Source organism: Tursiops truncatus, chromosome 13 (genome assembly GCF_011762595.2).
Source record: "Tursiops truncatus isolate mTurTru1 chromosome 13, mTurTru1.mat.Y, whole genome shotgun sequence".
NCBI classification, from domain to species: Eukaryota; Metazoa; Chordata; class Mammalia; order Artiodactyla; family Delphinidae; genus Tursiops; species Tursiops truncatus.
In genome coordinates this window covers 31,544,931-31,559,728 of record NC_047046.1, presented here as the reverse complement: position 1 = coordinate 31,559,728, position 14,798 = coordinate 31,544,931, and the positions used below count along the sequence as shown (strand labels likewise).

The 14,798-nt window shown below is 46.2% G+C and overlaps 1 protein-coding gene across 1 annotated transcript in view; it reads right to left on the bottom strand.

Annotated features, from left to right (window-relative positions):
• Positions 1 to 233: 233 nt before the first annotated feature.
• Positions 234 to 14,798, bottom strand: part of LAMA1 (laminin subunit alpha 1) — a 149,718-nt gene continuing 135,153 nt past the window's right edge. The window contains exons 56-63 of the mRNA XM_019920618.2: positions 12,743 to 12,878; positions 11,347 to 11,459; positions 7,926 to 8,115; positions 5,897 to 6,055; positions 5,224 to 5,377; positions 3,819 to 3,952; positions 1,216 to 1,438; positions 234 to 589 (exon numbers count right to left, since the gene is read on the bottom strand). Of these exons, the coding sequence (XP_019776177.2) occupies positions 429 to 589; positions 1,216 to 1,438; positions 3,819 to 3,952; positions 5,224 to 5,377; positions 5,897 to 6,055; positions 7,926 to 8,115; positions 11,347 to 11,459; positions 12,743 to 12,878 (1,270 nt within the window). The 3' untranslated portion in view covers positions 234 to 428. The remainder of the gene's footprint in view (positions 590 to 1,215; positions 1,439 to 3,818; positions 3,953 to 5,223; positions 5,378 to 5,896; positions 6,056 to 7,925; positions 8,116 to 11,346; positions 11,460 to 12,742; positions 12,879 to 14,798) is intronic.

Sequence of the window (14,798 nt, the reverse complement as noted above, 5' to 3'; positions counted from 1 at the left end):
CCAGTAGTATTACTGAATACATGTTCTTTGTAGGAACTGGAGCTTAAAATATTGATAAAGAAATGAAAGTATTCATGCTCTCCTCTAATCTAATCTATTATCGTCTATAGTGATATTTTATTTTTTAAAAGCTCAAAATGCAAAACATGAAATACTGTCAAGTAATCAATAGAATATTCAACATTTTAAAAGTTTCATTTAAAAAACTTTAAAGAAAGAGCCAGTGAATTCAATTTACATTTTAAACTATTTAATAGAGGTATTTGTTGTACATGTGGTTTTAGTTTTAGATTTTTTAGAGAAAAAAATTTCTCTCTGGAAACATTTAACCTGAGTTGGAAATGAAATCTGAACTAAAGGTTTTAATCCACCAAATAATTTTCCTCAAAATATAAATGATGATTCCCAACTGAGGAGTTCCCCAAAGTTCAGGACTCAGTCCCAGGACAGGAATGAGGGAAAACTCCTTGTAGGTCAAAAGCTGTGCTGAAGTCATAGGATTGCACTTGTGGGCCCTTAATTAGAGTGAGTTTTCTCAAACAGCCCCGGAAGGAGGTCTGGCTGCTCAGGCAGTTTTGCTTTACATCAGCTGTTTAGGAAAGAAGAGAAGATAGTGTTAAATTTTGCTAAATGACATAGGTAGCACAATAGGAACAAAAATAACTTCTTGTGGTTTCCAGATCAAAATCAGAAGAATATTTTTCTACATAAGTGGCTTCACTGATAGCAGAATTCATAGAAAACTATTAATAAACAATGTTAAGGTATAGTGACTTAAAAAGTCATAAAAGGGATTTTTATTTTATTAACATTTGTATCAATTACTTGGAACATCTAGAATGCATAATTTGAATCCAAAAAGCGATGTGAGAGGATAAGACACATTTTTATCCTCTAAAATGATTACTGACCCCTAAAATGATTCCCAACTTGGGGGTCATCTGAGAAGATGTTTCTCAGTGAAGTCATCCAGCTTCCTGTACATCACATCTGATGTTCTCGGAGTCTTACCTAGTGATTACCTTATATGCGTAGATTATTTTAATTTTTCCAAGAATTCCTAGGAATTTGAAATAGACTTTCTAAAATGGTAAAGGATTTATCACCCAAGCCATGTATTTTTCTTCATCCCTATTCTATATCCACATGAACTAAGACTTTCCCCAGTGGCAATGCCCCTCAAAAGTGAATGAGCAGAGCAGACGACATACGCACCAGGATAGCCACCAACATAAATGGGATTGTTGGTGTCAGCAGAGGTAGACTGGGTGTGTAGACTTTCAGCTCGAACTGCATTCCCATCGACAATCAGAACCACGCGATGTTTGCTTTTGTTTGCCTGAAGTGTGTGCCATCTTCCATCACAGAGAGTATTGGGAGCACTGGGTTCGTATGTGGCTGTTATCCTACCAGCACCATTGTTAACGTGAAACAAGAGCTAAACAAACAATAGACACAAGCAAATATCTTGGTGAATTTTTCGCTATTTAAGGAAACCAGTCCATTCACATAATGTTCTTGGAGTGGAAAACATCAGAGCATTCTTCTAAAAAGGAGGGCTAACTATGAAAAACAAACAATGGTTTTGAAAAATAGCCTCTTAAGGATTCTGATGCTATCCTATGCCCAAGGTTTCAGAATGGAAAATGCCCACCTCCATGGGAACAAGCCTGAGCCACGATCTTAGCATTGCATCCTCAGATCAGTGCCTCATTTTCAGCACAAGAGTGCATGGGTTTACTGAGGGTGTCAGTTCCTAGAAGTTGCTATAGCACCTGGGAAGGAACATTTACTAACTCCCTTCTGACAAACCATAGATGCTCTACTACAGCAAGTGGTAGCACGAAAAACTGGAGACCTGCAGAAGGTGAGAGGGAAGAATTGTGACTATCCTGTTGTAAGGTTCTTATGCTATATGTGAAGCTACTCATTTCAAGGTAGACTGTGACAAATTAAAGAGATATACTGTAAAGACTTGGGCAACCACCAGAAATATTTTTAAAAGAACAATAAATAATAAGCTAATAATAGAAGTAAAATATACAGTACGTCAGAAATTACGTTTTTGCAACTTACACTTATGATAACATTTTTCAGATGTCACATAAAAATGTGCAAATGGGGCTTCCCTGGTGGCGCAGTGGTTAAGAATCTGCCTGCCAAGGCGGGGGATGCGGATTCGAGCTCTGGTCTGGAAAGATCCCACATGCCACGGAGTAACTAAGCCCATGAGATGCAACTACTGAGCCTGTGCTCTAGAGCCTGTGAGCCACAGCTACTGAAGCCCGTGCTCCACAACAAGAGAAGCCACTGCAAGGAGAAGCCCGCACACAGGAGCAAGGAGTAGCCCCCGCTCGCCAGAACTAGAGAAAGCCCACACGCAGCAACAAAGACCCAACGCAGCCAAAAATAAATAAATAAATAAATAAAATAAAAAATTTTTAAATGTACAAATGGATAAAAAAATTTTCAGAATTCTTTTGAAGTACAGCTAAGAAAAGATGTTGGCTATAAGCCACAGTGCAGAGCGTCAGCAATAGGATGTAAAGGCACTTTTGTTTCAACATGAAGATGACATGAAGGGAGAGAAGAGGTGAAGGACTTGTGACTTTATTATATCCTCCCCACCCCCATTCTAGGATATCCTAGGGGCCAAAGTCCCAGTGGGGAGTAAGTAGGGAAATGCAAGAAACAAGCTAATAAGTTTGGGAGAATCAAGAGACTTGTTCCTTGCCTTCTAGGAGGCAGTAAGTAGCTCAGGAAGAGTCAAGCATCATAGTCCCACAACATGAGTTGACCACAGTGCAGTAAAAGTGCATTAGGGGGAGAGAGGACCCGAGAGACCACCACCTTGACTCCCCATGTCTGATGAGTGGTATAGCAGACCTTCCCAAGTTCTCATCTGGCCCTCTGGGGATAAGGAAGTTATAGAAAACAATTATGTTTTTGTATTAAAAAAATCAGACTTATGCATCCATCTTATGGAATACTCTGCAATAAAAAGAAATGAACTGTCTTTGACATTCACAACAAACCTGGATGAACTGCCAGGAAATGAGACAGTGTAAAAAGCCAATCTCAAGAGAATACATACTACATGACTTACTTTATGTAACAGTTGTGAAATAACAATCAGAGCGACAGAAAGCAGATCAGTGGTTGCCAGGGGTGAGGGAAGCAGGGAGAGAGTCGGCATGGATATGAAGGTGGTGGCTTGAGGGAGCCTTGTGGTAATGGTACCACTGTCCTGATTGTGGTGGTTACATGAAGCTACACATGTGATAAAACTGTGAAGAGCTACACACACTCTGGTAAACACGTATAACTAGCGTAACTGAATAACCTCTGTGGATTGAGCCAATGTCAGTTTCATAGATTTGATATACTAGTTATGCAGGATGCTAACCCTGGAGAAACCTAGGTGAAGGGCGCACAAGGACCTCCCTGTACATTACATTGCAGCTTCTATCATCTATAATGATTTCCAAATAAAAAGTTAACCAATATTAGGGAGAGTGGGGCATTAGGTTGGTAACTTACTTTCAGATGGTTTTCAGGGGAAAAAAAAGTTTTTTGTATTGTAGTTGCAGTTTTGCTTTACATTTAATTTCAAAAATATAAAAAATTATTTTTAAAAAGCTTTTTTAGGATTATCTATTTTTAAATATTAATCAGCCTTTTTCTCCATTCCACTAAAGTGAATAATTGGAAATTTGGTTCTAGATATGTCTGTTTCTTAACTGCTCTACTGTTTCTTAACTGCTCTGTCTCTGACACTGGGGTGAGGCGGGGGGACCCCATCCAGATTAAGCACCCACCTTGCCATTTACAATCTCTAATCCGATGGCATCCACTTTGGCACTGCTGATCCCCAGGAGGACACCATTCTCTGAGGAGGTACGAAACTCCAGCGTAATGTTCACATCTGATCGTACTTTGTAGCCTTCTTTGACTGAAAAACCAAGGAAGACCCCCAGTTGGTGGTGAGGCCTGCCCTGCCCAGGAAGGCCCAGGCTCAGAATGGCCTCAGGCTGGGCTGGCTGGCTGTGCATTTGGGCTCCTGATGAGGGTCAGGAGAGCTGGCTCCACCTCTTTCTCTGAATCTGGCTCCACCCCCACCAGCAAGTCATTTCCAACCCCCGAGCCTCAGCTTGCACCCCTGTAGGATGAAGCTGACTAGAGCTGAGGTAGGCACATCCTCCCAGCTACAGCCATACAGCCATGTGGGTAAAAAAAATCACAAGGGATTTGATCCGTGTAACTCCATCATCATCTATCCAGGAAGAATGCACTTTATTTTCCCAATATCTACTTACTGGGTATGTCATTATTTGCTGAGTATATTAGTCGGAGTCCACACTAGGCTTTTTTTTAATTGAATGAATTTTTCATTCAGGTGATAAAAAAGCTGAGATAGGTTAGGGATATTAGCAATAGCAGGCAGTTGTTACCGTGCCCAGGGCTGAAGGAAAAATGGGAGAAGGTGGTGCTACTAGATCTTGGAAGCACAGAGTGAAGGAAGGAAGCCTGCTGGCTTTCCCCTCCTCCCTCCCAACCTCAGTCTTCCACTAGAGCCTTCCTGGAAGCCAGGGCAAAGGAGCCCAGAAATTAGTTCTCTGTGATAGAAAAAAGAACAGGGCCAGAGAAGCACGGTTCTGAGTGCGAACAGGAAGTTAATCAGCAAATCAAACATCTAAAATGGGGAGAGAATGTAAGATATATTACAAGGGCTAGTTCTAAGCCTTGAGGACTTTACATTCTAAGGCATTTTAGAGATTTACATTCCTCTACTTATAACTGATTAATATTTCAACAACCTAAATGGGGTTAATTTCTTCATCAAATCTGACTCACATTTGGCTGGCTGGTCCAGACGTTTTATGCTACTGATTTTGAATTCAAAGGTCCTAATTAACTTGGACAGGGAAAGTATGCCTTATGTAAATTTGGGGAAAGTACAGATGAAACCAGCACCACATGTTGCACTCCGTCTGGAGTGGCACCACCCCTGGTGGGAGGAAGCCACCTGGATAGCATAAGAGGTGAGAAGGCTTTTACGCCAGAAGCTGAGAAACCAGAATACACTAGAACATTTCACGAAACATGGTCTTGCTGCAGCTTGTGCAGTGGGTCCTGTCCTATCATATAGTTCTTGGACCCATATCATCTTAGGAGTGCAGGTGCGTCCCAGAGATTTCTTTCGAGATTGTTGATTATACATACCAAGGGCTGCATATCCACTTCCTTCAAAGAAAGTTCCTTCCTGGGCTGCTGCATAGCACCTGTTTACTGCAAATGCAGACACTGGGCTGTCCTTGTCCAGCTGTTTGCTGTTCACTGTCACCTCCCCAATGCAAGCAGGGATGCTGTGGGTGATCTAAGCCAAATGATGCAGGAGTAGATGATGGTGAGGACAGTGAGAAGGGCAAGCACAAATTTTCCCTACACGTCAACAAAACACATTAAAATACTGCCTTTCGGTTTTAAAAATCTAATTGCCACAGTACTTCACATGAATGTCTAACTTAAAGCTACTATAATGTAGTAAAAGGGTTTTATATTATTTTGAGTAAATATTGTGGAAATTAAGAATGTGGGGTAATTAAGAATGTGGGGTTTTCTAATCTGCAAATACAAATTTGCCAGACTTTCCTGCACTGTACTGGGGCTAAGTGGCTGTAGAAAGGGAACTGTTTGTTAACTAACCAGCAGGAAGGCTGGTTGGGCTTCAAGGAGGAGCTCCAACACACAATCTAGGAATGTGGATTGAAAGGCTTGCATCTTGCAGCCAAGCCCTGGGCGCAAACAAGATAATTTAAACATAAATATATTCCTCCACAAAACAAACACAACCACAGTAAAGGCAAAATGGGCCCAGAGAGAAAATGCTGCTTACATTTCCAATGTTCCTGGCCCTGTACTCGGAGGGAAGGCCTCCTAGGTACAACTTTCCTTCCACATCTAACGTGGTAGCATCTCCCGCCGTGGTCACCATGGGCGATTCCTGGCCGTCAACTGTCATGAAGCCCTTCCTTTTAAAGTACTCTGTCTTGACCTAGAGTGATGTGAAAACATGCATAATTTCTAAGGAATCTGAGAAATAGCAGTAATAACCTGAATGAAATCCTAAAGGTATGGCTCAGGTTTTCACACAGTTGGTGTTGAGAGGAGGCTGAGCCTGGAGCCGGTTAGAACACAGCGTGCTCCAAAAACAGAAATACAGATCAATGGAACAGGATAGAAAGCCCAGAGATAAACCCACGCACCTATGGGCAACTAATCTATGACAATGGAGGCAAGGATATACAATGGAGAAAAGACAGCTTCTTCAATAAGTGGTGCTGGGAAAGCTGGACAGCTACAGGTAAAAGAATGAAATTAGAACACTCCCTAACACCATACAGAAAAGTAAACTCAAAATTGATTAGAGACCTAAATGTAAGACCAGACACTATAAAACTCTTAGAGGAACACATAGGAAGCACACTCTGACATAAATCACAGCAAGATCTTTTTTGATCCACCTCCTAGAGTAATGGAAATAAAAACAAAAATAAACAAACGGGACCTAATGAAACTTAAAAGCTTTTACAAAGCAAAGGAAACTACAAATAAGACAAAAAGACAACCCTCAGAATGGAAGAAAATATTTGCAAATGAATCAACAAAGGATTAATCTCCAAAATATATAAACAGCTCATGCAGCTCAGTATTAAAAAAACAAACAACCCAATCCAAAAATGGGCAGAAGACCTAAATAGACATTTCTCCAAAGAAGCCATACAGATGGCCAAGAGGCACATGAAAAGCTGCTCCACGTCACTAGTTATTAGAGAAATGCAAATCAAAACTACAATGAGGTATCACCCCACACCAGTTAGAACAGGCATCATCAGAAAATCTACAAACAACAAATGCTGGAGAAGGTGTGGAGAAAAGGGAACCCTCTTGCACTGTTGGTGGGAATGTAAACTGATACAGCCACTATGGAGGTTCCTTAAAAAACTAAAATTAGAATTACCATATGACTCAGCAATCCCACTACTGGGCATATATCCTGAGAAAACCATAATTCAGAAAGACACATGCACCCCAATGTTCACTGCAGCACTATTTACAATAGCCAGGTCATGGAAGCAATCTAAATGCCCATCGACAGACGAATGGATAAAGAAGATGTGGTACATATATACAACGGAATATTACTCAGCTATAAAAAGGAACGAAACTGGGTCATTTGTAGAAACATGGATGAATCTAGGGACTGTCATACAGAGTGAAGTAAGTCAGAAAGAGAAAAACAAATATTGTATACTAACGCATATATGTGGAACCTAGAGAAATGGTATAGATGAACAGGTTTGCAGGGCAGAAATTGAGACACAGATGTAGAGAACAAACGTATGGACACCAAGGGGGGAAAGTGGTGGGGATCGGGGGGTGGTGGTGTGATGAATTGGGCGATAGGGATTGACGTGTATACACTGATATGTATAAAATGGATAACTAATAACCTGCTGTATAGAAAAAAAACAAATTAAATTAAAAAAAAAAAAGAATACGGCATGCTCCAGAGTCCTAGTCACAAGAACACAAATGCCATGATGTCAGGTTTGGCCCATTCATGCCACCCTGGGCTTGATTTACTTCTCGTCAAGCCAAGGACATTTCTGGTGCCTTTTTTTCATTTACCAATGTTTGCTGAGTGCCTACTAAGTGTCAGGCACTGAGTGAGGCCCTGGGGATATTTCCAGAAGCAGAAAAGGTCCCTGCCCGCAAGGAGTTTACATTCTATGGGGCAGATGTCAGACACAAAGCAAGCTGGAAATCAAAGGGGATGATCCCAGTACTGTGAAATGGAGTGGACACTAGGGACACGTGGAGCAAAACTCAGAACGAGTGATCACAGCTTCCTGAGAGCGTACCGTGTGCCACTGGCCATCACTGAGCAGCGCAGGGTGCGAGACTTTTGTTCTGCCCTTCCCAAGATCGAACATGAAGTGGAGGCGGCCCCCGTGCAGCTGCAGCGTGGCGTAGTCAACCTGGTTTTGATGAGCCATGTAGTAAACCAGGCCACTGGAGGCGAATGTTCGGATACTTAGCTGGACCAAGAGCCTGGAGGGAAGCAAGAGCTCAGCTCTCAGGGATATGCTTTCACTTTTACTCTTTAACCTCAAAGAGAGACCCCAATAAGTGTTTCAACATTTATATTTAACATCTCAGGTCATTCATCCCTTCATTTACTTGTTATCCATTCATTCAACTCATGGTTACTGCGTACCTCCACCTGCCAGGAATGGTTGTAGGAGCAGAGGATCAAGCAGTGGACCGAGGAAGGTCCCTTCCCCGCTGAAACTAATACCAGAAATGTATCAGGGTTAAAACTGGGGCATGTGAAGGCCCAAGTGGTGGCTACATTAAGTAGTCAGAGCAGGCGACTCTGAAAGATGGTTATTTCTGAGATCTGAAGGAAAGGCAGGAGGAAGCCCCACAGACCTCTGCAGGAAAGGCCTGCATTTCGTTTTCAGACAGTGCAGAGTATGTGAAAACCACCGGTTGATTCTGGTGGTCGGCCAGGAATCCCCAAGGGGGCCACGTGGGAGACGGCCCCACATAGGGGTGGAGGAAGGTTTCGTCTGGGTGTCTCCCCACAGAAGGGAGCACAGGGTCACCGAGGCACACGGGGACAGGGGAAGGAGAGCGTGGCGGATTTCAGTGTAAGTGCAGTGGGAAGTCACGGGAGGGTTTTAAGAAGGGGGATGGGCATGGCTGGATTTGTATCTTAAAAAGAACCTGTGATGTGAAAAGCAAATCAGATGGGGCCAGGGTGACAGCAGGTGTCAGGCTGGCAGCTGTTACAAGAGTCCACAGAGGCCAGGTTGGGGCTCAGACCAGGGTGGTTGGGGGGCGGGAACGCAGAGGAGGTGAATTAACACATGAAATGTTCTGGATGAAGAAGGCTCAGGACTTGCTATGGGACTGAATTTGAAGAGCAAGGGAAGGAACAAGCTCTAGATGTGGGCCTTGGGCAGCCAGGTGAATGGTGGTGACGCCTACAGAAATGCAGGTTTCGGGGAGACGGTGAATTCTCTCTGGGTGCACTGAGGCTGAGAGGCCTGTCCCCATCCACGTGGAGATGTCCAGGCGGTTGGGTGTACAGCCCGAGTTCTAGGTGGAGCTCAGAGCTAGTGATGTGGATGCTGGTGCGAATAGATGGCATTTCACAGCCACTGGAACACAGAAGGCGCCGTGGAGGGGAGGTGGGAGGGGCGCTGCCCCCTCTGATAGCAGAGGAGCCGGAGGAGGAGACTGAGCAGCGGGCGGGGCAGGGGTGAGGGGGCGTGGCGCCTCGGCCGTGAAGGATGCAGAGGGGCCCAGGGCGCTGATGCCGCTGAGCGCCTGGAGGGGGCGGCACCACCATGCACAGACGTGGCCGCAGCAGGGCTCCGACGACCTGGCGAGGAGCAGCGAGGCGAGGCTGACCGGGTGGGGAGAGGAGGGAATGGGAGGTGGGGAAAGACAGACAGCCACATACGGCAACTCTTCCAAAATGTTCCACTGTGAAGCAGAGCCGGGATGTTGAGTGGGGTGGGCTGGGATGTGCAGTGTACCAGAGCATTTCTGTTTTAAAAGTTAGGAACTCCTAGAGAGGAAGTCGGCGCAGTGGTCACAAGCACCTGGGTGGGAGTCTGAGCAGGTGCCTCAATTTCCTGGTCTATAAAATGAAGATAATACCCTCCTCACAGGATAATTATGAGGACTAAGTTGGGGTTTGTGTGTAAAATACCGAGACGGTCTCTGGTACAAGTGTTTGCTCCTTGGTCTCCCTGATGACGGGGTGATGGAGGTGATTCTGTGTGCTGACAGGATCAGGTACGAAAGAGGGAGAAATGGATGCTGCCCGTGTCCTGGGAGGAGGGGTGACGGCTCCAGTGGGCAAGACGAGGACCCTTCCTCCATGTGGCAAGGGAGGGGCGGGGGGACAGAGGCAGGATGCTCCTTCTGATGGTGGACAGAATGGGCTCTTTCTTCTCAGTGACGCGAGACAGCAGCTGGGGCATGAAAGGAGCTGTGGGGATGCATAGAGTTTTGAAAGAAGAGAAGAAGCTGCGAAAAATAAAAAATGTGAAGGTATTAGAGACGTATACTGGCTCCCCATACGTTTGGAGTTTGGAGGCTCCATCTGAGATCTGTGGCCACAGCTTTAAAGTCAAACCAGGTAGAAAAAAAGAGATGCATCTCTGCAGCCCTGACCACCAGCTCAGGTTCTGGCATGGATTAGGCCCTGTATGGGCTTTACCTGGGGTCACAGTGAAGAGGAGAGGGTTAAGGGAGTTTGCAGAGGAATACCTGTAATAAAGGCATCAAACCTATCTGGGTAAGGGGGTAAACTGTGCTGTGGGAGATAGAAAAAGGGTGATGATGCTGAGAAAGCATGAGGGCTCAGGGGTCTTGATGCGGTTGAGGGACTGCTGGAGCCGGAAGTAAGGAGGAGGAAGAGGGTTTCGTAGCATGCTTAAGGTAGAGGTTGTGGAGGTGGGGTGGGTACTTATGTAGTACTCAAGGGTGTGAGCATGGGAGAGGGTGGCTCAGAGGGAAGGACGAAAAGACAGATCTAAGCCAGAGGACCTCAAAGATGAGGTGCTGGGCGGCTGCTGAACTCATGGGGAACGATGGCAGGGGCTGCAGAGAGAAGATGCTGAGCCAAGATGTGTACTGGGGCGGTGAGCTCAGATGACACGGCAGAGGCACAAGAGCATGGCAGGCCTGAAGGTGCGGACCTCAGGGCTGAGCCACAGGAAGAGCAGGGAGGACTGTGGGTCCTCGGCCATGAGATCCCTGGGATGTGAGCTGGCTTCACTGAACGGAGAAGGGTACCTGGGACAGGCATGTGTGAGGGCCGGGGGAACGTGCAGACTGGTGTGGGTGTGGCACCAGGAATTTGGGGGCACAGTGAAAGTTTGGGTAGGCAGTTTCATCAGATTAGTGAATGCTTACTGTAGAATGGGGTTCAAAGGCCAGATGATAGATCCAGAGAACCTGGGATTCCAGAAGGAAGGGGGATTTAGATACCTACATGCTTTCCTACATACACACAGACAGGCAGCAACCAGCCATCATCAAGATGGGGTAAAGACAAACCACAGCACCCCACTTAATCACGTTTAAGCATCTGAGGTCCACAGAGGCTGCCTTCCCCTCTTTGCCTTCTCACTGCTGCCCTGTGGTGGCAAGTTGAACACTCCATGGTGAAACACAAGAAGCTTCAAGACCCATTGCTGAAGAATACGTCCTGGACTCATCTAGCAGTGAGATACCTCATGAGGACATTAGAGCAACGCCTACCTCTTTCTGACAGCCAGCTGATTAAAGGGCAGCACCAAGTGGCTGCCTCCTGCGAGGCCGAACTGGCGGGCGTTGGGGACGTACTCCGGGGCTCTGTCCACGGCACACAATTCCTGTAAGACATGCACATGGTTCTCAGCCACACACGACCAGGACCCCCACTAACACTGACGCGTTTTTCCACGAGGGAAACATCTCAGAAGCAACTGTGTCAGAGCACCAGCAACACAAACACACAGCACCGATTTTACCTTCTTTGCTTCGAACAGTTTACTATACATCCCTTTCTCTCTCTGAGAAGGCAATTAGAGTTTTTGTTTTTCACCTCAGCCCCACTCAAGTTCACCTAAATTCCCATGAATTTTCATCAGGCCTAAGGGGCAAAGGCCTTGCTCTGCACCCCTGTGCCCCTGAAACCCCTGCTCTGGGGAGGGCCTGAGGATGTCAGCAGTTACAGGAGCACCTGCCTCACAAGCACCGGGCAGCTGTAAGTGCCCACAGGTGACAGGCCGAGCCAGTTCCACCCAGACAGGAGCGGGTGCAGCCAGGAGGAGCTGGCCTGAGGGGCAGGTGCCCTGACTCCGGACCAAGTGAGGCCTTAGACTCAGTTTTCCAGGTTGGTGGACGGATGCTACCAAGACAACTGTCCTGAACTCAAAGATGGGCCCTGCTTGCAAGGTACTGCTTTTGTGTGATTGTGCCATCTAAATCAGAGGGTAAACTTTCAACCAAGGAAGTAGAGAAATCAGAAAAGGGAAAGAATAGTGAAAACTGACAATGGCTGCTGTTAAAAATACTTGGTCAAACTGGCTTTTCCTAGATGAATCAAATCTTTTTTTTTAAAGCAACAATGATACGTACGATGGCCTGTATAAATACTTATTTTCATGTTTCTGACTAAATCCAAAGTGATACTGAGTCCTTATAAAGCCTCTGCCTCAGAGCTGGCTGTGTGGCAACCAAAAGACGCACCCGAGCATTAGAGCTTGCAGCTCGGGACACTCTGCCATGTCTGATACGCTGTTTTCTCAGAGAGCCATCCCGCTTGCCCTGCTGCTTCTCATCACAGGGGTGACCCTGTAACTCTCCCAGATTCCTTTGGAAAGTGGCTTCCAGCTGGTTCATCCAGCCAATGGAAGGCAGTGCTGGGAGGCTGGAGAGTGAATGGGAGAAGCCGCGTGTCTCTCCCTCCTTCCTGTCTCCCTGGCAGGGCCTGTCTTCTCATGCTCCAGAACCCACTGGGAGACACTCTGCTCAGACTCGCTCCCTGGGCAGCCCCGGCTCTTCCCTCTGCTCCTGCGGCTTTATCATGAGGTCCCCATTTTAACGTCCTCTGGGTGGTGCTCTTTTTTTCTGACTGGACCTGAACCATAGAATTAAAGAAAGCCCTTCTTACTGGACTTGGTAAAGGCTGGGGCTCTGGCAGGAGTTCGCCGTCCTCTCCGTGGAGAGCCAGCTTTGGCCGTTCTGAGAGCAAGCAGGAGTCCAAGTCCACGTGTTCATAGCCAGTGGCACTAGTGAAATCCAAAAGTCTAGATACAAACAAAGTGTTTTCAAAATTAATGGAGATAATACAAACCAACCCATGAACCAAGGTCATGTGATTATTGAACACTTAAAATCCATTAAAAAACATTAATATATGCGTGCCACAACTACTGAAGCCCGAACACTTAGAGCCCATGCTCCGCAACAAGAGAAGCCACTGCAAGGAGAAGCCCACGCACCACACAGAAGAGTAGCCCCCACTTGCCGCAACTAGAGAAAGCCCGCATGCAGCAACAAAGACCCAATGCAGCCAAAAATAAATTAATTTTTAAAAAATCTACACACTACAATTCTGAAAGGCAAAACTATAGAGACAGAAATGACATTAGCAGCTGTCAGGGACTAAGCATGTGGGAGATGACTACTATAAAGGGGCACAAGGAAACTTTCTGGGGGTGATGGCAATCAAATGTGTAGTAGTTAGATAACTATGTATTTGTCAAAGCTCATCAAACTGTACACCTAGAGAGTTAATTTTGCTGTATTTAAATTATACCTCAATAAACCTGACTTTTTAAAAAACAAACATTAATATAATACTCTTAGAGTAACCAAATTGACCGTCTCCCACACTGACTAGAAGTCCACATAACCTCCCTTATCTATTGTCTTGTTTGATTCTTCTGCCTGAAATGGCAGACCCCTGTCCGCCCGCCCCGCAGCCCATCCCCCCCTGTGTCCACCTGGCCATTCCTGAGTGTCCCTCAGGAGTCGGCTCAAATGCTGTCACCTGCTCCTGCAGCCTTGGCTGGGCTGCCTCAGGGCAAGAAGCTGGCTGTGGCTCCCACAGCGCTGCACAGAAGCCTCCATGAAACACTGGCTTCTTTCTCACAGTTTCCCTTTGCCAGGAAGTCGTGAACTACCCTGGTCATATGTCCCTTTACTCTACAACATGTCCCCTGTCTGCACGTCCTTTGTTGGCACTTTCTGAGGACATGGCTGTGAACAGTAGTACATAGATGTTTCTGCCCTTTCAGGTCCCCAGTCTCACGGCTTTCAGGAACAAGGTCACTCTCCACACCTCCCCTCCCAGGAGCCTGTGCGGCCCACCACTATCAGGGTCCCGTAAACCAGGGACAACTTCCACGGGAGAACACACGGTGTACCTCAGGCTGTTGCAATGTTACGCTGGCCTCTGCCGCTGCAGGCTCGCCCCGCATCTGTACCCCTCCCTACTCCCCCCAGCCGAGTGAGCCAGAGCCCCCACATCAGCTGCTCCTTTAACCCCGTCCTGTCTGGGCAGGGAACTGACACCCTCAGGCGACCTACACGCAGAGGCGGGGCCAAATCCAAAGCTGAACCCCAGGAGCTGTGTGAACAAAGAAGAGAAAGGGAAATCTCTCCCAGCAGCCTCAGGAGCAGTGGATTAAATCTCCACAATCAACTTGATGTACCCTGCATCTGTGGAATACCTGAAAAGACAACGAATCATCCCAAAATTGAGATGGTGGACTTTGGGAGCAACTGTAGACTTGGGGTTTGCTTCCTGCATCTAATTTGTTTCCGGTTTTATGTTTATCTTAGTTTAGTAATTAGAGTTTATTATTGTTGGTATATTTGTTAATTGATTTGGTTGCTCTCTTCTTTTTTTTATGTATAGATATATTTTTTTTTTCCTTTTCCTCTACTTTTTTCTTTTTTTCGTGGCACGTGGGCCTCTCACTGTTGTGGCCTCTCCCGTTGCGGAGCACAGGCTCCGGACGCGCAGGCTCAGCGGCCATGGCTCACGCATGGGCCTAGCCGCTCTGCGGCATGTGGGATCTTCCCGGACCGGGGCACGAACCCGTGTCCCCTGCATCAGCAGGCGGACTCTCAACCACTGCGCCACCAGGGAAGTCCTCCTTTTTCTCTTTTTGTGAGTGTGTATGTGTATGCTTCTTTGTGTGATTTTGTCTGTACAGCTT